The sequence below is a fragment of the Mirounga leonina genome, unplaced genomic scaffold, assembly GCF_011800145.1.
Source record: "Mirounga leonina isolate KUSES-001 unplaced genomic scaffold, KU_Mleo_1.0 Mir_115, whole genome shotgun sequence".
Taxonomy (NCBI): domain Eukaryota; kingdom Metazoa; phylum Chordata; class Mammalia; order Carnivora; family Phocidae; genus Mirounga; species Mirounga leonina.
Genome location: NW_023270268.1, coordinates 84674324 through 84698889, shown reverse-complemented (window position 1 = coordinate 84698889; position 24566 = coordinate 84674324). Strand labels below are relative to the sequence as shown.

At 32.7% G+C, this 24566-nt stretch overlaps 1 protein-coding gene across 10 annotated transcripts in view; it reads right to left on the bottom strand.

Moving 5' to 3' along the window:
- DLG1 (discs large MAGUK scaffold protein 1) overlaps positions 1 to 24566 on the bottom strand; it is a 252742-nt gene that overhangs the window by 16148 nt on the left and 212028 nt on the right. For 5 of the 10 annotated variants that reach the window (XM_034999873.1, XM_034999872.1, XM_034999871.1 and 2 more), the window contains 7 exons: positions 21775 to 21951; positions 18940 to 19009; positions 14895 to 14994; positions 8100 to 8141; positions 5560 to 5610; positions 4564 to 4665; positions 4161 to 4333 (listed from right to left, as the gene is read on the bottom strand). In XM_034999873.1, coding sequence (XP_034855764.1) covers positions 4161 to 4333; positions 4564 to 4665; positions 5560 to 5610; positions 8100 to 8141; positions 14895 to 14994; positions 18940 to 19009; positions 21775 to 21951 — 715 coding nt within the window. Of the gene's footprint in view, positions 1 to 4160; positions 4334 to 4563; positions 4666 to 5559; positions 5611 to 8099; positions 8142 to 14171; positions 14206 to 14894; positions 14995 to 18939; positions 19010 to 21774; positions 21952 to 24566 lie in introns of all 10 variants that reach the window. The other 5 variants (XM_034999875.1, XM_034999879.1, XM_034999880.1 and 2 more) reach the window with 2 other exon arrangements.

Here is a 24566-nt window from a genome sequence, read left to right as displayed (position 1 = left end):
TTCTCCACTGAGCTGCCACTTTTGTCCACAGTTGTCCATATATACTGTGGGTCCATTTAAGGATTCTCTAGTATGTCCTGATGATCTACCTGTCTGTCTTCATGCCAGTACCATAGTTATCTTGATTATTGTATTTTTATAAGTCTCAAAATCAAGTATTATAAGTCCTTCATATCTTCGATTTTTTTCAAAGTTGTTTTGGCTAGTCTAAATTTTTGCATTTCCTATGAACTTTAGAATTAGCATGCCATTTTCTATTGGGGTTGTACTAAGTCTAAAAGTTCAACTGACGTCTAAATAATATTAAGGCTTAGAAACCATGAACATGATCTATTTCTCCATTTATTTAGGTCTTTAATTTTCTCAGCAATGCTCTGTGGTTCTTAGTGTACTGATCTGTAAATCTTTTGTTAGATTTCTCTCTTAAGTATTTAATATTTTCTGATGTCACTGTAAATAATGTTTTTCAAAATTTCAACTTATGACTGGTCTAAGTACATAGGAATACAACGGACTTTTGTATAATGAATTATACTGTATCCTTCATTCTTGCTAAACTTATTAATTCTAGTAGTTTTTTGGGTAGATTCTATCAGATTTTTAACATAGACAATCTTATCATCTGCAAATGAACACAATTTTACTTCTTCCTTTCCAATCTGGGCAACTGTTCTTACTTCCTTTGAACTTACTGCACTGGCTAGGACCTCTACTATAATGCTGAAAACAAAGTGGTAAAAATGGATATTCTTTTTTTTTTTTTTTTTTAAAGATTTTATTTATTCATTTGACAGAGAAAGACACAGCGAGAGAGGGAACACAAACGGGGAAGTGGGAGAGGGAGAAGCAGGCCTCCCGCAGAGCAGGGAGCCCGATGCGGGACTCGATCCAGGGACTCCAGGATCATGACCTGAGCCGAAGGCAGTCGCCCAACCAACTGAGCCACCCAGGCGCCCCAAAAATGGATATTCTTGACATGTTTCTGATGGGTGTTGGATTTTGCTGAATGCTTTTCCTGAACTACAGAGATGATTTTATGATTTTTCTTTTAATATTTATAAATTCTGTCATCTCTCTAATTCCTGATATTGGTAATTTGTTGCCTTTTCTCCTTTTATTTCTGATCAGTCCGGTTAAAGGTTTATCAGTGAGTTTGATCTTCTCAAATAACTAATTTTTGGTTTCACTTATTTTGTGTATTGCTTTCCTATTTTCTGATTTTTATGATTTCCTTTCTTCTGCTTATCACATAATTTGTTTTTATTTACATTATGTCCTCCCTTTCTCTTTTTCTAGCCTTTTACACCTGGCATTTACTCTTAATCATTTTTGCCTGGAAGTTTTTAAGGCTATGAATTTTCCTTTGATCACTGGTTTAAATGTATCCCATGGATTCTGATATGTACTGTTTTCATTATTAAGAAAATCTGTAATTTTATTTTGTATTTTCTCTTTCACATAAGAGTTAACAGTTTTAAAATTTCTAGTTTGCTGGGCCTGTTTTTGATTTTCTAATCATTTATAGCTTTACTGCTTTGTGATCAGAGTATTATTTGTAATATTTCTACTTTGTGGGACTTTCTGATATTTTCTTCTCTGTATGGTTTGTGTAAGAAATAGCTTGCTGCTGGGCACCTGGGTGGCTCAGTCAGTTAAGTGCCTGCCTTCGGCTCAGGTCATGATCCCAGAGTCCTGGGATGCAGGGTCACATCGGGCTCCCTGCTCAGTGGGAGCCTGCTTCTCCCCCTGCAGCTCCCCCAGCTTGTTCTGTCAAATAAAAAAAATCTTAGGGGCGCCTGGGTGGCTCAGTCATTAAGTGTCTGCCTTTGGCTCAGGTCATGATCCCAGGGTCCTGGGATCGAGCCCTCATCGGGCTTCCTGCTCTGCGGGAAGCCTGCTTCTCCCTCTCCCACTCCCCCTGCTTGTGTTCCTTCTCTCGCTGTGTCTCTCTCTGTCAAAAAAAAAAAAAAAATCTTAAAAAAAAAAAAGAAATAACTTGCTGTGACTTGGTGTTTACTTTTCCACTTATCAGTAATTTGAAGTTTGCACATTATCTTTCAGGTAGGATGAGGATGCAGTTTTACTTTTTTTTTTTTTTTTTTTTAAGATTTTATTTATTTATTTGAGAGAGAGAGAATGAGAGAGAGCAAGCACATGAGAGGGGGGAGGGTCAGAGGGAGAAGCAGACTCCCTGCCGAGCAGGGAGCCCGATGCGGGACTCGATCCCGGGACTCCAGGATCGTGACCTGAGCCGAAGGCAGTCGCTTAACCAACTGAGCCACCCAGGCGCCCGCAGTTTTACTTTTTTAAAAAATTTAAAAGAAATACAACGTTATAAATAAAGCTAAAGGTACAATTTCTTTCCTTCTCCTCCCAAAGGAAAACCACTGTATAGTGTCTATGTATACTTCTGAAGTAGATGTGTATCATTCCCATGAACGTTTTTATATTTACTAAATATGTATCCATAAACTATACAGGCTGTTTTGTTATTTTAGTTTATATAAATAGTATCATATTGTATATCTTCTTTTTTGAGATTTATTAATGTAGATACACCTCTCTAGTGAATATTATAGTTTATTCACTCTAGCTGCCATATCCCACTGCATGAGTAAGTAATAATTATGACTCCCCTTTGTTGATTCCAATTTTTCACTATTATAAAGAGCTACCATGAACACCTTTATACATGATCCTCTTGAGTAAATTTCTACTTAGATACCAAGAAGTAAATTTTTGAGGGGCACCTGGGTGGTACAGTCACTTAAGCATCCGACTCTTGGTTTTGGCTCAGGTCAGTTGTGAGATCCAGCCCCAAGTCAGGCGCCACACTCAGTGTGGGGTCTGCTTGAGATTCTTTCTCCCTCTCCCTCTCCTGTTCATGCTCTCGTTCTTTCCCTAAAATAAATAAATAAATCTTAAAAAAAAAAAGTAAAATTTTGAGTCATACGGTATGAGCCAAACTCTTCTCAAAAGAAGTTCTATTAATTTATATCCCCACTATCTAAGATTTCCTATTTTCCCAAACTCTTGGCATCACTGGACACCTCCATTTTTTCAATTTTTAAAACTGATCAGAGCTAACCAAACCTCTCATATAAAAAAAGTAGTATTGGGCGCCTGGGTGGCTCAGATGGTTAAGCGTCTGCCTTCGGCTCAGGTCATGATCCCAGGGTCCTGCTTCTCTCTCTGTCTCTTGTGAATAAATAAAATCTTAAAAAAAAAAAAAAAAAGTAGTATTTACAGATGGAAAACTGAGATGCTGAATTACTGCTTTATGTTTTATAGGTATTCCATTACTGGGTCTTAAACTACTAGTTTTAAAGGTATAAGACAATTTGTTAATGTTTATTTTCCAGGCCCAAAAAGTAATTTAAGCATAGCAGTGTGTCTGGAGTACAATGTTTTGGCTTCACCATAAAACTGCTTTAACCCAATGTTAATATATCATCAGACTACTCTGAAGGGTGTTTTAAGAAAATCTGTTGTTGTTACAGTACCGCTGAGTACTTTTTACGCTTGTTAATTAAATATGACTCTCCAGGAGAAATTTTTATCTAGTCTCTGTACAGGAGCAACTAGACTTATCTTGAACATCTGGTTCATTTTTATTGATGAACACTACTGGTCTTAGCTCTTTAATTATGCTAGATGTTAGAAAGCTATTGCTAAATACAAGGTCTATGTCTAGCAAATGTATAGAACCTTAAAATAGCAGGCTCCATGCCCAGTGTGGAGACTGATGTGAGGCTTTCCTGAGATCATGACCTGAGCCAAAATCAAGAGTCGGATGCTTAACCAACTGAGCCACCTAGTACCCCTGATCTACTTCATTTTGTATGCATTTTTCTAAGCCACCACAATTAAATATTCAGTTGAATAAATTCATAATATTAATTAAAAATGATCAATGCTGTAACATCTATATTTTTTCAAAAATATGAACTAGAAGTTTCTATTTCATCATTCTTTTATACTGTCGAAGGCAATCAGATTAGAAAGTATATTCTGGGATCACTTTGGTGCCTTTTTCTTTTTTTTTAAAGCTTTTATTTTTAACTAATTTCTACACCCAACATAGGGCTCAAACTTACAACCCCCAAATCAGGAGTTGCATGCTTTACCGAACGAGCCAGCCAGGCACCTCTGGTGCTTACCTTTTCTGCTACTTCCCGCACAGACTGAACACTTGTTCCATATAGATGGTTGTTATACTGGCCAGCTTCAATAAATTTATGTTCTTGAATATCTTTTTCCATCTGCTCTCTTGAAGTCACAAAATGATAATCTCTTCCATCTACCTCATAGTCTCGTTTTGGTCTAGTTGTATCTTTAATAGAAAATAACTTGAGGAAGTGTTTAGTATTAAACACAACAAATCCATTTTCTGCTTCAATAATAGTAAAGTTCAACACAAGAAAATTTAAAAAGGGACAATAATACGGAGGAATAACTGATAACTTAGTATAAACCATTAAAAAATGGTAATGTTTACTTTTACCACACATGATGACAAAATGTTAAGAGCAATAACTAACAATTTTTATGTGGGTTACTCACGAGGAACACATGATCCAAATTTGTCAGGAAATTCTGAGATCAAGTCATCATTTATCCTGTCTTTCATAGGTCCCAATATGATCACTGGTCGAGTATAATTAACTATAAAGATAAACTGCATGTTAAAAGGAATAAATATTCAACAAACATCAATGTACTTCAGACCAGAGAACAAAAGTATCCTTAAATATAAAAAATTTTTTTTTCTTTTCCCATCAATGATGCCTAACTTGCCAGTTTATAAACCTTTACTAAGATCTTAAACAAGTCAGTCTCCTGTTGGAAGTCATACACTTGATAACTCAACCAAGTTAAATTCAGAATTTTAGCAGTGTTTCTATACATTGCTAATATCACCTCATTACAAATAAGAAAACACAGTTTAGTGTTTTACTGATCCTTTCTGAAGTAGAAATTGTTAGGAAGCAGATTAAAGAAGGGCAAAAAAGAAACTGGGCATAAGAGTTGATATAATCACAGTCGTGATCTAGAAAGATGATCTAATAGAAGTGGATTACACCTTACACTGGATTGTAAGGGATCATGTTAGAAACACGGAGATTGATAGTAAGAACCAGAATTAACATTATGGTAGGAAGGATGAAAAGAAGATTATAAATAAGGAAGATATGAGAGAAGATAAATAGGGCCTAGAAACTGGACAAGGGAGATGAAAAACAGAAAGATCAAAGATGTTTCCAAAATTTTGAACAAGGGTCACTGAAGGACAGTGACACTACCATGAGCACTAGAAATAAGTTGCTTAGGAAATAAAACAGCATTATAAAACAATATAAAATGACTAGATTTCAACATACTGTGAACTAAGCCATGTTTCATAAAATACATATAGCAAAGTTCTGTATATATACTTACAGAAAAAAATATAACAAAATTCTAATAAAACATTATTTTGAGGTAGGAGTTAGACCTATTTTCTAAACTAAGAAGTATATTTTTCTAGAAGATTATAAAACATCAATAGGCTTCACAAACCTTCTTGTTGATTCACTGGCTCATAAGACAAGACATATTCTTCTTGACCACCTATTAGTCAAAATATAGATGAGAAAATCTATTAAGATAACTAATGCTAATTTAATTCTTCATACATAACATATAAATTGCTAGGACTTTCGTCAGAAAATAGCAAAGATGTAGAAAAAGGTACTTTATTTATGGTAAGATTAAGTTAAAAGGTAGCAAATTATGAAGTCATAAGGATAAGTTTGATACATGTAAAAACAATATAAATGTGCTATTTAACAACTACCTTTGTTATCCTGTGTTTTAAATTATCATTAGATCTATTTAAAACCTTCATTTGTGACGTCATGTATGTGATACTAATTTTTATTTATAAGCTAAGAACTATTAAGTCTCTTAAAGATAAGTACTTTAATGAAAAGTTCTACATATGTGAGTATTTATGTAATTTACTGCTATTAAGAATATGCTGATGTTTCGGTCCCACCAGATGTAATATTTAACAGGATATATATACATTTTTATAATTATAACTATAATAAAAAATTGTAATGTAAAGGTAAAACTGTTGTCACGATTTCACTGATGAAAAAAATTCACTAATTGCTCTAATAATTCATTTATTCAATCAAAAAAATAACATTTAAAATGAATTTAAAAAGCTTTAGATAAGGGTGCTCCCTTCTACTTGCTGGAATGGGATGCTGCACAATTCATTAATTGCTTAATAAAGCCAATTAGATCTTCAAAAAAAAAAAAAAAGCTTTGGATAAAACTAAATCCTTCCCTTCCCACTCCAACTATGAATCACATAGATAGCAAATGAAATAAGATATATTTTGCTTTGACTTGAAAGCACTTTAGAAGTTAAATCCTCTAAGATTAAGTTAAAGGTTTAGAGCTTAAAATATCATCAATAAAAAACTCTACAAATTGTATCTTGACTCAGCAAAAGGAACTGAAAGACTTAAAAATTCCAGTTCTTAACACACACACACACACACACACGTATAGAGAACAAACTAGGAAGGACTGTTACTTCAAGTGGTTCAATGAAAACAATCAATGTTGGATAACATATTTGAGGATTTTCTCCTTGATTATCAAGATTCTATAACAACTTTTTCACTAAATATGGCACTGGTTTATATCATACGTATGCAGCTGTAGATCTTTTAAACTCATATATTGGCTTTAAAAGTGTATTTCATTGCTTTAAAAGTGTTCTTTCCTGCTTTAAAAGTGTATTTTACTGTTTTATTGTCATAATATATAAAAAACATACCTAACAAGCTGCTTTTAAAAATATTGTACGTAAAACAGGGTTTACATATTAGCAAAAACATGCAATTTGAATATTCCACACCTAACAATTCATGCAAATGGTGAGACAGACAGTATATACTTTCATTACCTCTTTTTTTTTTTTTAAAGTCTAGAAAGTTACTCAACTACTCTGAGTTCTGATTATATGTTAATAAAACACTAACAAGAAATCACATTCCCACACCAAAAAAAGAAAATTATGTAACTATTATGCAAAAAATAACAACCAATCAAATGAGGGTTAAAAGTATATATTGTCAACATGAAAAAAATCAGAGACTGATATTAACAGGATGGACCTTTTGAGCAGCCATACTCATCTGTAATCAAGATTACTTTCATATTAGACAGCAGTAAAAAAAAGTTAGAAAAGCAATTTTAATTTTTAAGGAACCACAACTGATAATATTCATGTACTCCCCCCATGTCCAAATCTATTAAAAAACTCCAGATGCTTGTATAGTTCACTTAACAAGAGCAAAAATGTAACATAAGCACACCAAAAAGGAAATCAGTATTGTATGAGCAACTGTTGAAAATTTTTCCTTCATCATTTAGGTTCACCAGAAGCTGGTAGTAAACAATAACTTGATCTAGATCATTATTGGTGACAAAGAATAAAAAAGGAAATAAAGCTAACTGTAATTTAGCATTACTGAAAAACATTTTATTAAAAAAAATTTTTTTTGAAGATTTTATTTATTCATATGAGACAGAGAGATACAGAGAGAGAGCATGAGCAGGGGGAGAGGCAGTGGGAGAGGGAGAAGCAGGCTCCCTGCTGAGCCAGGAGCCTGGGATCATTACTTGAGCCTAAGGCAGATGCTAAACCATCTGAGCCACCCAGGCGCCCCTTGAAAAACATTTTAATGCTCATATTAAAAACAGACTTACTAAAGAAAACGGCAAAATGCAAGTTTACCCCTCATTTAACTAGATATTTTCTTGTAAAACACACACACACACACACACACACGTACTATGTACACAAATAGCATTGTTTGTAAAGAGGATTTTAGAGTTTTATTAAAATTTTGGAACTTTGTTAACTTTTGTACATAGTATGACTTTATTTTTCAATTCAGAATTTTACTTGGCTCTCTCTGATTTTAAAATGTTAAGCATCTGATATTCAGTTTTTAGAATATATTACTAAGACAAAAAACTCCCAAAGGATATATATTACTTGTGATTACAAAAGAAAAGTAACTTAAAACACTTACGGTAACTACTTTCACTATCGCTGGCATTAGAAGTTATATGCTCTGAAATTGCAGGACAATGGAAAAAATAAAGAAAACACAGTGTCATGAGTTTAAAAAAGCAAATTATCAAAATAAACACAAGGCGACATTACAAAATGTTGAGATATAAATACACATACTCGAAGAATTTTTAAAAAGCATTTTTGATTTTCTTTGAAAAATTTTTTTCCCCAAATATGAATTAGGAAGAAAAGAAATCATGTAATTAAGGACAATGCTCCATTTCTGTACAACACAGTTTATGAACAGAATCTATGGAAAATAATCAAGTAGAATATGACAGAGGGCAAAGTGATCCTAAATTAGTCCAAATGTAGACATAGAACCCAAAAGGAAAAAATGCAGTTGGCACCATTTAATTTATGAAACAGTAATGACCAACAAAAGAGACAAGTTATATTTGAGCAAACAGATGCCCATTTTAATGAAGGGATATCTTAAAAAAATAAGTGATCTTGCTTTTAGTTCAGCTTCTTTCTTGTTCCTGAAGAGAAATGAAAATCCAGGTCTCTGAGATCATACAGATAAAACATTTTAGATGTCACAGATGCATATGTTCCAAAAAAAAAGTCAAACGGAAGGGAATTCTAGAAGGTGGGACTGTATTTTAAAATAGACTAGTATTTCTGAGAAGCTCTGTTTTGATAAAATTGACAATGGCTGCTTTGCAAAACAAAAAAGATAAAGCAAATACATCTACTTGCAAATTGCCTGGTTGGTCTCTCCTTGAAAGTGACCCCATTTCATAACTTGATTGTTCCATAAACACCAGGTACTCTTCCCATGTAAATGTAATCTTGAATGTTCTCTCAATAAGTATCTCCAGAGTAAATAAAATAAAATAAAATAAATTATAAAAAGTAAAAAACAAAATTTTCCACAGGAGAAAGTGAAATCTAAATTTCTTATGTGAGGCAAACGAAAAAAAAATTTTAAGGGGTAAGAAAACAGCTTGAGGAGAAATATCTGCTGTACCATACCACCCACAGAGTCTCCTAAAATCAAGATGCACTACTGAAAAGTTACGAGAATGGTAGAATGTAAGATTTCAAATGAAGATAATAGTTCTTGAACTGCTGTCATGGTGAAAAATAAACCTGTTATTCTAATCTGCAAAGACAAGATATAATTTTCTTTCTTCCTTTTTTAAAATTGCAGTATAGTTAACATACAATGTTGGATTAGTTTCAGGTGTAAGGATATAACTTTCTTAATCATGATTATAAATATTTTAAATATAGCAGGGACATTAAAAATTGTAAGACTGAATAACATATGACAAGCACATGTAAAATGATGTTTTTTAAAAGTCTGTATTTAAAAATTTCTTCCCATGTTAAATGTACTTCGAAACAATCATTTTAAATTGTTGCATAATATTCTATTGAACTGATAAATCATAATTTACCTTACTACTTATTCTCAGACATCTTACTTTGCTTTAAATTGTTTTCCACCAACATCAATAATTAGGAATGTCTTCATTTATACAACTTTTTAATCTCTTGTCCTATTTCCTTAAAATTCATTCCCCAAAGTAGGAACGACACATAAAAAAAATTCTTATAAATTTGTATTAGGATTAGTATTGTACTCTACAATCTCTAATACATAAAAGAGAGAAACATTAGTTACTGCAATGGAGTGAAGGGGGAGAGTAAGTGGGAGTATAGAAGAGACAAAATTAACCATGAGTTGACAATTACAGAAGTTGGGTAAATGAATACTTGCAGGCTTTAATTTACTATTTTTCTACCATTGAATATATTTGGCATGTTATACAGTAAAAAGTTAAAGCTACTACAAATCTCTTCTGTCTTTTCTGGGGATTTCTCCTACTCATCTCAAGTTCTCTAAGATTACCGATAGCTGTTATGCAATCAAATTCTTCAAGTTTTCACGTATCCTTATATGTAACTACAATAAAATTTTGCTATTCAAAGCACGGCCCTTGGAATAACATCATCACTATGCGGGAGTATTTATTAGAAAGGTAAAATGCTTTCTTCTTGATAATTAAAATACATTTTTTAAGAAACTTCACCAAAAAAGGTATTCAAATATCCAGTAAACATATAAAAAGGTGTTCAAGTTTTCCCTGTAATTTTCCCCTGTAATTACTTATCAGCGAAATGCAAAATAAAGCCACAACAGATATCTCTACCATCCACCAGAATGGCTACAATGAAAAAAACCCCAAAACAGATACGCCAAACACAGAGAAGGTAAGTAGCAACTGGAACTCATATACTACTGAGGGTGGCGAAATTGGTACAACCACTATGGAAAACTATTTGGCAGTAACTACTAAAGCCCCACAGATGTATGTATGTATGACCCAGCAATTCCTTTCCCAGGTATTTCCCCAACAGAAAGACATATATATGTTGACCAAAAGACATGTGGAAGAATGTTCAAAGCAACACTATTCAAAATAGCCCTAAATATATGTTTATTTACAAGTCTTAGATAATATATGCAGTTTCATATTCTTTTTTTTACATTTATATTATGAGCATTTTCCCATGTCATGTTTTAATATGATTTTCAATGGTTATATGATATTACAAAATACGGATAAGTCATACTTCATTAACCACTTCCCAAATATAAAGACATTTTAGGATGGTTTCAAATTTTTTTGACTGTAATTTCTCAATAAAATTAAAATAAACTTCCTGATATATAAACCTTTATCTCTATCTCTGACTACATACTTAGGATAATTCCTTGAAGAGGAATTAGTAGGTCAAAAGATACACTTTTCCAGATATGCATAATGTTAATATATTAAAACTAGTCATTTCATACAACTCTACCACTGGGTTCTCCTTTAAAAGAAATGTCTGTCAAGATGATGGGTAGAAATTATCATTTTGTTTACTGCTTACTGGGGACATTAAGTATTTTATATACTCATTTCATTTGTTATCTTTTGAGCATTCTTCTCACATCCTTTGTTCAGTTATCAAATGAAGAATTAGTCTGCTTCTTACTGATCTGTTAGAAATTCGTAAAGATATTATCCCTTTGACATACATGGTATATTCTTTAAGTTTTAATTTTGATTTTGTTTATGATGTTTGATGACCACAGGCACTTCAAATCTAACCAAGTCTCCCCTTTCTAATCAAACATTTCTTCCTGAGAAGGTATATGCCTTTTCTTTGCTCTCCCTAACTACTACCTACACATCACCCATCTTAAGCAATAGTACTACTCTTACACTTATTCTTTATACAAATAAAAATAAGTCTGGTTTTGGCATCTAAGAACTCCACACAACTTTATTTATATAAATCTCTGAGATGAGAAGAAAGGCTTCCCATTACGTATCTCTTTCTTATGTGCCTGACAGAGTTTTTGAGGTGTTCTACAAAATGGAAAGCTGTAAAAATTGAGCTATAGGTACAAACCTCGTTTGAAACTGTATATCATGATTTCACTTCTGAGCACCTTACACAGCCCCTCCTGAACTTATTTCTTTTTAGTTCTCTGTTAAAGGAATCTTACATTTTTCCTTTTCACCTTTTTCAAAGTTGCCTTAAGATATACAAGTTGTACACGTTTCTATTTCTAGCTTTTCACAAGTTATGACGATTTACTTGCATTCTCTCACACTTCCATCATATTCTAGTTAGTTGTTAGTCAAAATTAGGATTGGAAAGGCAAATTCTCTCATTGTTTCCTCTACTCTCAACAGGGCAAATCAATGATTTATTTGATTTTCTTTTGTAGAATCACTGAGTTCATGTCTATGAAAAGTGTTCAGGGTATCACACTTTTGTTTCTCTCCTCTTCAATTAAATACCCTATTTTTCACAGGTTATATGAAATTACATGTAGATGTACATCTTTCTTGATATTCAGTGTTATTCCATTTCTTCATCAGGTTTGTTTCTCTGAAATAATTTATGCCTTTTCTTCTCAGTCCCTTCATGAGTCCTGTTTCAACAAGGCTTGATGAATATCTATATGAGTCACACTTATTTCTTTCTATTAAAATCTCACAGGATTCTGCTTAGTTTATTTCCTGTATTTGGAACTTTAGAATATAGATTACTGAGGCTACGAATAAAGTCCCTGACCACCCTTTCCCCAGCATTTTCTGTTGTATAATAACTGGCACCTTGTCAACTGTTAGTCATCTGTTTTATCCAGGTTTAGAATTTTTACTGGTATCTTCCTGTTTCCCTCATTTGATCATCAAGTTACCAGGTGAATAAATTATCTTAGTTCCTGTGAGATGAAGCACAAAACCCATCATTCAAGGGATCTTAAGTCTCTGTCCAGAAAATTAAATCCTTTTCTAAAGGACATTGTCTGATAATCAGTTACTATTTTTCATTTGTTTCTCTTCTCAGATCCCAATTGTCAAAATGAGAGATGGAAATAAGATGTGGCCAAGGTGTAATTATCATCCATCATAACAATATCAATATAGTAAACAAATTGTCCATTTAGTTTCTTTCCAATGAGTTTTCCACAGGTCTCTATAATGATTTAGCAGATAATAAAAATCTGTGAGTTTTTTAATGCTGAATCATACCACCTCTGAAACACATCATTCTCAAAATAAATTCTATAGCATTAAGAATCTATGGAAATATTTTCCAATTTTAAAGATTTTCACTGATTATTTTCCCCAAAGGTAAAAGATTAAAAAAGGGTACCACCAGTAATAGTAAATTTGTGGCTCTTGCTGAATCGTAAAAAGGTACAGGCAAAAATAACCAAGTGTGTCTATATAGAAATAATTACATATAAAGCATACTGCCTCCAATCTAATACAAACCTTTAATCGTTAAGGTTAAAATAAAAGTACCTATACTTTAGATTAAAATTCCAGTATAAAGTTAGCATAAATCAAGGAAAAAACCTTCTATGAAATATGTTTATTAACGTAGATCTTAGAAAGTTAAAAGACATTGGTTTTATATGTACATATATATATATATTTTTTTTTTTTTCTTTAACATGCTGGACATGGAGCCCAATGTGGGGCCTGAACTTATGACCCTGAGATCAAGACCCAAGCTGAGATCAAGAGTTGGATGCTTAATCGACTGAATCACCCAAGTGCCCCGATATTGGTTATATCCTTAATGACCAATAAATTACAAAAAGTAAGTTTTCAATATGCTTAATAATCCAAATAGAAAGAACTATCCAGGAAAAAACTTTTGCCTAAGAGATTACTTCTATGAGCTGCTGTCACCTAAAATAACTTAGTAATATTTGGTAAACTTTCATATATCATCAATTTGAGAACACCTAAATTTAAAATTTTGTTTGCTAAAAAATGACTTGTTTCATCCATTCACTCTAACATTTACTGAATGACTCCTATATACCAGACTGTACCAAGTTTCATATGAAGATTAAGTACTAGTTAGAAAATTAAAAAAGAACAAGACAAACCCAAAACCACTGACATCTTGGTTAAAGGAAAAACAAAGGAAAATATTTCTTGTAATTCTTTAAATAATTTACAACCTCCTTGAAAAAGAGATCTATAATTTCCATCCCCCTACATCAACTGCTACTTGAATTTGAGGTCCACAATTCTTTTCTATTAACTTAAGATTCATTATATTTTAGTTTCACATTATAGCAATGCTTTTCTAACACAGAATCAAAGTGATTTTAACTTGTTTTAACAAAAAACCCGGTGGACATAAAACTGCAAGATTATTTTCTACATTCTAATAATGTAGGCATGTAGTACTATTTTAAAAAGCTTAAAAAAATCCCTAGCAAAAGTAATTGCCATAAAAACTACAAAAAGGAAAACGTAATTATGAGTTTTTCAAATGACATGTGAAAAATGGAGCATTAGAAAAACAAAAGGTATGTATTATAGAAATAAAAATCCCAAGCACATTATTAATATGAAAAGTCTAAAAGCAATCTAAATCATATACCTCCTCATGCCAGAAAGGCGCTACCATGAATCTCAAAATGTATCTGAAAAAGGTAGGTCTGTAGATGGAGGTTAAAAAATAACTTGGGAGTATTTTGATCACTTACTCAGGCCTTTTGATCCCATGTCGTCAGGGATCTCCTGTAGAGAGTAGTTCCCAGAGAGCAAGCAATAAAAAGATAATCAAAGAAAATAGTTGTCAGTAATGCATAAAATTGGTGCTACAATAAGAGACAGTTCCAAGACCATTACAGGTGTACATATTTTAGAGAATTTTTGTAGATTTCTGAAAGTTTGAAATAAGCTAGCAGCTGAATGTAATGTACTAAAGGAATCAAAGTTCTAGCTTAGAGGCTGACTTAGGGTAGAGAAGCAAAATTTGGTATTATTTCCTGTTATTTTAAAAGTAAAATTCAGATTGTCTACATGTCCTGAAGACACAGGATAAAATGGAATGATTCCAAAAGATTTGTATCCAAGATTGTCAATGCTATACCTAGAAATCATTAAGTAGCTTCTCAGGTATCTAATTTTCCTTTGAAATAGTCTTTGAAAGCATTTTAAGTGTTTCTTCTAAGAACCCTTACATCAAATAATTCTATTTTAAACACAACTTAAAAATACTGTTAACTTTAAATTAAGAATTCCTAAGGTGCCAGAAAAAGTTAAGATTGGTATGCAAATTAATTTATGTCTGTTAAGTTGCTCCTGGTTAAGACAGTTGGTAACCTGTTGCAGCTCTTGAAACTGTCTCCATGGTAACAACCAACTGCAGGGCAGTAGGTCCCTCTACATTTATTTTCAGTTGACCACTGGATCCACATACTTACGGTCAGCATCACTTGTTTCCTGCTCACTCTGGTCCTTGTTCTTGTAGAAGGGGAATTTTCGGGAAAAGAGGTTCTTTTTACGCTTGTCATTGAATGACTGCTGAAGAAGAGAAGGAGGGGCAAAACAAAGGGATGTCTACTATCTGTGTGTACAAAGGCCCAGCCTAGCAGCTCTGTGGAAGCTGACTCTTGTGACCACAGTGTGCAGTTTGTATATGAATTTTATTAATCACAAAGTGAATTTCTAACTTTGTATTAACTCCTCTAACATTTCTCAACTTAAAATATTTAAAAATTTAGTGTAATTCAATAATACCTAGAAATAAGGAATAAGTGCTACCTGATTAAAAAAAAATACCTAGAAATAAGGAGTAAGTGCTACTTGAAGAGTAACTCAAATTAGCTACTACTATAGTACAAACCAGCTAATATCTGTTATCAATCCATATTTTTCTAGAAGATTCCCAGGTATGAAGTGCTCTATAGAAGTTATTTTAAATTGTTATTCTAGGCTATTCAAGTATTTTTTATGCAGTAGGTAATAATCTTCATTTTCCTCTGACTTGAGCATATTCCCTCCCTCCCCCTTTTGTGGCTCCAATAAACAAAAAGTCACTATTAAAAAAAAACCAAGGGCGCCTGGGTGGCTCAGTCGGTTAAGCAACTGCCTTCGGCTCAGGTCATGATCCCAGGGTCCTGGGATCGAGTACCACCTCGGGCTCCCTGCTCAGGGGGGAGCCTGCTTCTCCCTCTCCCTCTGCCGGCCACTCCCCCTGCTTGTGCTCTCTGACAAATAAGTAAAAAATCTTAAAAAAAAAAAAAAAAAAAAAAAGGAGAACCAAAACAACTGAGAAAGTTGCTAGTGCTGAATATTTAAAAACAATGAACCAATTTTTTTTTTAAAGAGAAAAAAGATAACTAAATGCTTATAATATGAATCAGAAAATGAGAATAAAACTAAGAGGGGTCCATCAAGCACACAGAATCCAGCAAAAGATTTATCGATGCTATCCCACCAAGAAAGAAGAGTCAATAGCTCTCCTGGCCAACTTGAATGCCATCCTAACTGGTTTATTTGTCTTTAAGCTCTACTATATTTATCTATTTTTAAAAGTATAAATAAACTGGAACCAGATTTAATTCATTGGCACCATATCTTGAATAGGGAATGAAAAGTTAGGTGTTTCTAGAAGCCAAAAAGGCATTGAAGATTCTAACAGTTATACAGAACTGCTATGGAGGAGCTGCACAGCTGATCTGATGTCCCTTACTACACAGATGTTGGAAACAGATTTCTTCCCTTTTTCAATATCCCATTTGTGCCTTCACAGATTTAAAACTATGCTGTATAAAGAAAGGTGATGTTATTAAAGAGGGATAACTTCTTTTGTAATTTCTGTCACAGACATCCATGTCTTGAAGGAAATGGCCTGACCTACCAATGACACTAGGAATTATTACTTTTTGAAGCAGGAACAATATAAAGGATAAAAAATCTGTTCTGACTTTTCTTGAGTTTAATCCAATGTCATAAAATGCTATCATTATTTTGAAGTATATCTACACCAGGAAGTATGTTTTGGCATGCTTGTATTTTTAAGCATGTGATGCCAGGCAATTAAGGTGCTGAGGCAGATTAAGTAATTTTTGGTCAAACTCTATTATTTGAAAGGATTTGTTTTGGTGGGAATCTTAACACAAAAACAAGATTAAACTTTTATTTTTACCTTTTCATATCAATAATTCAGGATTAATAAATTCATAGTTCATTAGTCCAACAGATTGTCTTGATTTCAATCCTAAAATTTGAAGGCTCTGATAACGCTAAGCAGAAGTTAAAAATTAAGTTGATGAGAAAAATACTGTCAAGAAATTTGGACTTATAACTGTCAAGTAGCATTATTTAAATAAAAATCTTTGCTTGGATACAAATTTTAGAGAAGAGAAATGAAGAAAACTTAAGTTTCAATAGAGAAAAATTTATGATAATCTAATTTAGGGAAGGACTAAATCTTCTTCATGAAAATCATCAATGAATTTAGTAATAATTTTTCTGGTATATAATAAAACTGCTATGTTTTTAATAAAGGTATTTATCCCTCCTACTGCATATATAGTGGCCAGAGTCAGTTTCACAGCAAACAACCAAAAGAAACATGAAGTTTAAAATGTTTTGATTTTTGATATCTTAGCAATTAGCCAAAATGAGATATCATAAAGATATCATAATATAGGACAGAAAGAAATGCCTGTTAGTTAAGAAAAGAATTAATTTTATTACATTTAATGTCCTCCAGATGAAGAATTTATTAAAAGTGAAAATAGCACAAAGCAAAGAAGATAAATATGTGTAGGGAAAACACAAAACTGAAGAAATATACTACCTTTGGATTGTCTACATTTTCAATACAAAATACTCTATTTAGTTACTTGTTATGAATGCTATATTGCAAGAGAGATAGTGTAATAAATATAAGAACTGATAAAATCACAAAATCATGATATATATATAAAGTATAAAATTTCTATATGCGGTATGTCAAAATAGCTAAATGAATGTTAAAAATGTTAATGAGAAACTGAAATGTTATAAGTCTGCAGTGGAAATAAGTCCATAAACCACCATGTAAGGAAAGGAAAAGAGGAATTCAGAATGGGAGATGGTAGTACAGAAAGAAATGCAGTTCTGCATCAATGGCAAGCGTATTTTTACCCCACTCAGTATCATGCATTCTTCTGGTGCTGTGTTAGGACACAGTGACTGTGTATAAGGTTGGTTACAGTCAACAAACAAGACTAAGATTTAAATATGTCGTTAATTCAGTTAACTTCTTACAGTATGAAAGAAAAGTTATAACATGCAACCTCATTTTCAATACACTGACAGTGTATTTTATGTATTTTACTAAGTTATTTTTAAGGACATGTATAAAACAAGCACAAAAAGCATTGTATAGATTTCAAATCCTGTTACTTGGGATTTTTTCCTTCCCCCAAATTTCTCTTTTAAATATTGCTTCAGGTCACACTACATAATTTTTTATTTCCTGAAAGCTGCAATTTTAAAGGAAATTATCATTTCTAAAATAATTGAATACATTATACAATTTACTTAGATTTAATTTCTTTGATCGAGGATATTGCTTATCTTATATTTTAAGCCTTTAAGTTTGAGTGCTTAGTGCTATCAGAGAAGCACAGATGATAGGATTAATTAATTTGCTGAGTTAACTTTCCACATTCATTTGAAATATGATCAAAAGATGTATAAAACTTTTGCTTTAGATTAAAAAAACAAATATAAAACATTCCTATGAATAGTATCTCAAAGCAACATATCTGTTCAGTTTATTTCTTCAGGCTATTACTACAATATCCCATTGTATTATACACATTGCACAGGACAAAGCCTGCAGTATCTCTTTCATCTACTGGCATCCATTAGATTCAAGCAGAACTTAAAATGAAAACAAAAACATGTTTAAAATTATATATGAAAGAACTTAGAAGTATTTCTTGACCGTCTTTATATAAACTCTTCCTCTACTGTCCCTTTCTTTATTCCCTCAAAATAAAAATTCATATTGATTCAAATATTTAAAGCATGGATTCTCTTAATAAATTATATTAGGCATGAAGGAGGGAAATAAAAACTCACATTATGACCTAGTTAATAATATTCTGGGCATATTTTCTGAGAAGATGCATTATTAAATTAGCTATCATGATTCATACAAGTTTCTAACTGGACATCTGAAGGCTGAATTTATTTCACTTGTAAAAATAACCTCACCAAAGTATGTTGTTAAGAATATATCAAATGATAGTTTTGATAATCTGGAAAGGTTTATAAAATGAATGCTTTAATTTAATAAATTACTTACTTCAGCATCTACTATTACAAAGCATCACGGCAAGAGCTGTTGATAGTTAACTCTTATGGCAAAATCCTTCTAATTTTAATAGTGTAGTTCCAGCAAGAATTATGAAAAAGCCCATTATTCTCAACTATTAATATCTAGAAAAAGACATTTCATATACTCACCCCTTTATCTCCTCTTGTTTTAGAATTAAATTTCACTGTTTTTAATCGGGCTCGTTCTTTCTTCTCAACTCTGTCAAAGTACAGAATGCTATTTTTAAAGTATACCAAAATATCTAAGGGTCTAATTAGAAATCATCAGAACTGATACTCTAGTATGGGGCATTTTTATATTCTAAAACCTTCAGTAACTGTCTAGGTTTGTATCCCAAAATTGTAATTTCTGAAAATGAAATACAGGTTTCATTACCAAACAAAACCACTTGTGAAGTATCAAAATACAGTACATGTGTACTTATAGATGCACTCACATTCCATAATTATACTGAGATTATTATGAGGAACCACTTCTGAGTTTTGCAATTTTCTGGATTTTGTTTCTTTTGTTATTGTTGTTTCAATATTAGCTTAGCATGGGGCATACATATATGCTAAAAATCAAGCATAAGAGAGAGAAAGCCAACAGGGCAAAATGTTAACAATTGGTGAAAGTAGGTGAAGGATATGTGGGTGTTCCTTGTACTATTCTTCTTCTTGTACTTAATTTTCTGTAACTCTGAAATTTTCATTAAAAAATGGGAAATACAAAAATCGAATTTAACTCCAGTGATAGATTTGTGTAAATACATGAAGTAACCAATTATAGTATACAAAAAGAGTTCTAAAGAGCTTTAAAATATCTGTGGAAGGATATACAAGACCTGGTAACCTTGTTATTCCTCTAAAAATGAAAAGGGTGCCAGGAGTACAAGGTTAAGAGGAAGCCTGTATAGCTTTTAGATCTTCTGATTTTTGAACCATGTTGAAGTGTTAACTATTCAAAATAAGTAAGCCAACAAAACTACATCAAAACAAATGTTTCATGTAGATTGTAATACCAATATGAACTTTGTAAAATTTCATGTCAATTAAGCTTTTTATCCTTAATTTCAACATAGCAATTATGTTAGTATATAGCAGAAAAACTTACCAAAATAGTCTACGAATAAATGCATTTTCTTCATTATCTAGCGATACAGTTTTACTGAGGGTACAGAAGAACCTTAGCAGTCATGGACTTAAAACTCGTTTTTACTATTCTAGAACAATCCATGACATGATGAGAGAGTCCACAACATGTTAACTAATTTGTAATTTTGCCTGGGCACTTACTGAGGGCATTGCAAAACTAACATTTAGTGAGTAAACGTTTACAACTCAAAATGGCTTTGTTTTCTCATCGTTACCTTGTTCACTAAGTAGCTGAGTGACTTAAATTGTGTTTATTTGTAAATACTGTTCCTGAATAAGAGCTGAGAACTATAGTAACTACAATTCCTTGTGCTATTAGAAGGAAAGAGGTCTGAGAAAGAGAGAGTTCTATTTAAGAAAATACAAGTTTTGAATACATTCAAGAATGAGATGGCATAATTAGCTGTGGTTTCATATGTAGCTTATGGAAGAAAAATTATATTCTATAATTTTATTTATGAATTTGGAGATTTAGAGAGGTCTTAAGTCTCTTGCAGCACTTTTAAAAACCAACTTTACAGAATTTTTATACAAAATGAAAAGAATCTTTTTCCACCAAAGTCAGTGTATTTCTCATCTGTTGCAGGCACACATAAAGCCTATGCAAGATAGGAGGTGCCAAAGGATAAGACAATTTTTAGGAACTCTGACTCTGATATTTAAGATGTGAGGTTTCTACTGACTCAATGAGGCACAGAGACAGAGGAAGCATTTCTGAATTTAAAGTAGACTACATTCTATTCCAGGAAAAAAGTTATGCTGAGGGCTGAATTGCTAAAAGAGGAGTTGCTACCAAATATACGATCTAGCCAAATAGTTGGATCTTGTTAAATACATGGATCTAGCCAAGAAGAGTCATAAATCCCAAAGCCATAACTACAAATCTTGGTAATACCTTAATATTCCTACTCTTCAACTTCTATAAACAGTAATATAAATATATATAGGTAGAGGTCTATAAACAGGTATATGATTTGGCATGCTTATCAATTATAGACTCTTAAAATAAATATTACATCATAAGCTTGACCTGAAGTGAATTAACCAGCTAGAATAAACATTAATGTCTCATTAACGATTTTTGTTGGCTATCTTAAAACTTAAAAAGACTTTCAGGCAATGATTTGCACGAATTGGACCTCACAAATAAGTTATTTGGGGAGAATAATGAACTGACATTTTAATAGCTTTCCCACAAAAGTAGGGACATTCAGCAGTATTTCACAGACCTAGAGAGGGTCCTTTACGCTGGGATCATCCTGTTCAAAGACTATCTCCACTTAACCACTTTTGCCAGTAGATAGTAAGTATGCATCACTATAATAAATGGTTAAAAAGCAAAGAGGAAAGACCAGTGAATGCACCAATACTTCTAAATTAAGCAAGAAAAGAGATGTGAAGTAAATACCAGATACTTCTAAAATTTTTTATTTACACTTCCAATTAAGTCTAAAGGAGGCAATTCACACAATCAAAAATCCTGAAAGTACTTAGTAGGTTTCATTACCACCTACTTGGAGAAAGCACAGAGGCTTTTAAATCTTTTTCCCTCCAATGGTATAGATACACAGCAAAGTTATTTAAATATATTTATTTTGTTCTGAGCAACTAAGTAGGAGCTTTAGAGAGATTTCTCTTTGGAGGCATCATATTCTTTAATTATGTCACTGGTTATAATATAAGGTGAACAAAATTAAATGACTGTGAAACATAATATGGAAAACTAAGCATAAAATCACCCTCAGTAAAATAATTTAAAAAATCAACAATTATTTGTCTATGTTGCCCTACTTTCAAGTGGTAAGACTGTAATGGACTTATACTTACCTGCGCTTACTGGGAATTACCCCAACTTCGTCACTCTCCCCATCTGGTGTAACCTGCCTGGCTTGCCACCATTCATCATCAGAAGCATTAATAACATGGAGGATATCTCCAAATTTGAAGTTCAATCCCTGACTGGGAAGGCCACTGTCTTTAGTCTTGTCATAATCAAAAAGGGCTCTAGATTAAGAAGAAAAAAGTGCATGTTTATTTGGTGTTTTTGTTGTTTGTTTTAAAGATTTATTTATATTTTAGAGCGATAGTGTGTGAGAATCTTCAAGCAGACTCCCTGCTGAGTGAGAAGCCCAACAAGGGGCTCCATCTCACAACCTTTGAGATCATGACCTGAACTGAAACCAAAAGTCGGATGCTCAACTGACTGAGCCACCTAGGTGCCCCCCACCATATTTGTTATATTACCAATATTAAGTTAACATAGGATTCTGAAAGTGTATATAATCCAGATAAATAAACAACATACCACAGTAGGCAAAGTAATGCCAAGCTCAAGAATTTGCACTATATACAGAAAGACAAAGAGACAAAAAAGAAATAGCAAAATTGACTTACAGTAAATTTTTAAAATTAGGTATACTACCTTATTTCTCTCAATACTGAATGAAAAATTTTTAAAAATGCTTTTAGTGTAATCCAATGGCAAGCCATATTGAATTCTAAAATGAAGACAAACCTAGAGAGTTACTCTAAATTAATAAACAAAGAGTAAATATTAAGAGGCACTCTTCTCTTTATTTTGGCTATACAAACTGGGTAAAACAAACTCCCTGACAGATTTGAGTCATTAGTTGTGGACTATAAGGATGGATTAACAGAGTGATTATTTTGCCAGTTAATTATTCCTTCCATTTGTTCACAAAGCTAGAGCCAATAGAATTTTCAGAGTCAGTAACAATGATGAAAACTAAGTACAGATGACTTTGCTGCCAAATATTTTGGAAAGAATACTGTATTAATATAATAATTGCAAAATGTTAATCTTTTAAAATTTGATAAAAAGAAAAATTGTGTTCTATTACTTAATGTACAATATTTAAATTCTTATCCAAAGTAGTTCTCTTAAGGAAAGAATCCTAGCAATTACATTTATAATACAATTTGTTCATTTTTTGGTTGTAATTTGGCAACTGGAAATTAGGATACAAATCATAGTCCTTTTTGTGTTAACCAACTTTTTTTTTTTTTAAAGATTTTATTTATTTATTTGAGAGAGATCAAGAGTGAGAGAGCACAAGCAAGGGGGAGCAGCACAGGGAGAGGGAGAATAAGGCTCCCCACCAAGAAGGGAGTCTGACACGGGGCTCGATCCCAGGACTCCGGGATCATGACCTGAGCTGAAGGCAGATGCCTAACCAACTGAGCCCACCCAGGTGCTCCGAGTATTAACCAACTTTTTAAACCTATCTTTTTTTAAAGTTTTTATTTAAGTTCCAGTTAGTTAATATACAGTGTTAATATTAGTTTCAGGTGTACAATATGGTGATTCAACACTTCCATACAACACTCATACTCATCACAAGTACACTCCTTAATCCCCATCACCTATTTAACCCAACCTCCCACCCACCTCCCCTCTGGTAACCATCAGTTTGTTCTCTGTAGTTAAGAGTCTGTTTCTTGGTTTGCCTTTCTCCCTCTTCCCCACCCCCGTGTTCATTTATTTCTTGAATTCCATATATGAGTGAAATCGTATGGCATTTGTCTTTCTCTGACTTACGTATTTCACTTAGCATAATATTCTCTAACTCCATCCATGTTGTTGCAAAAGTCAAAGCAAAACGTTTTTTATGGATGAGTAATATCCCATTATACACACACACACACACACACAACTTCATTTTCTATTCATCAGTTGATGGACACTTGGGCTGTTTCCCTAATTTGTCTAATGTAGATAATGCTGCTATAAACATGGGGGGGGGGCATGTATCCCTTTGAATTAGTATTTTTGTATTCTTTGGGTAAATACCTAGTAGTGCTATTGCTGAATCTTAGGGTAGAACTATTCATTGCTGCAGATTAGAGAAAGCTTAAATGGGGTGTGTGAAGAGAGGGATATTGAAATAATTTACTCCACAAGACTCTAAAAATGCTCAGGAAGTAGAAGTGTACAGAATCCAGCTAGGCAGAGGTAAGTTACAGCAGTGAAAACAGAAGAACTGGTAGAAACACTTCATATAGCACTTAGACCCTCCAGATTCCTTCTCTTGTTCCCAAACCCATAGAAGACAAGAGGTTTAGTTTCTAAAGAAATTGAATCTGAGAAGTTCTGTACTTTGGAACTTGGTGGGGAGGCTAAAAACGGATTTTTTTTTTTTAAAGATTTTATTTATTTATTTGAAATATATAACTTGTAAAAGTATTTACTTCTTTAAAAAATAACAAAAAGGAAAGATGATTCATTAAATGTACCTAAAACAAATATAACCTAATGTTTTGATTTTTATGCTTTTGTAAGTTTTTAATGATCACTTATTAAAGATGACACCTAATTATACTAAAATTAGAAAAACAAGAAGAAAATGAAAAAAGTATAAACAGAAATGTTATTCCTTTTTCTGTGGATATCAATATCACATAAAATGCTGAGCAGGTAGCCTGATTCGGGGGCTCAATCCCAGGACCTGGAGATCATGACTTGAGCCAAAGGCAGAGGCTTAACTAACTGAGCCACCCACGTGCCCCTAAAAACAGATAGATTAAAAAGGAATCTGCACACTGAAAACTGAAATTCTAGCAACTTGGGGTTTAATACTGCAGGCAAGGGATTAAGGATT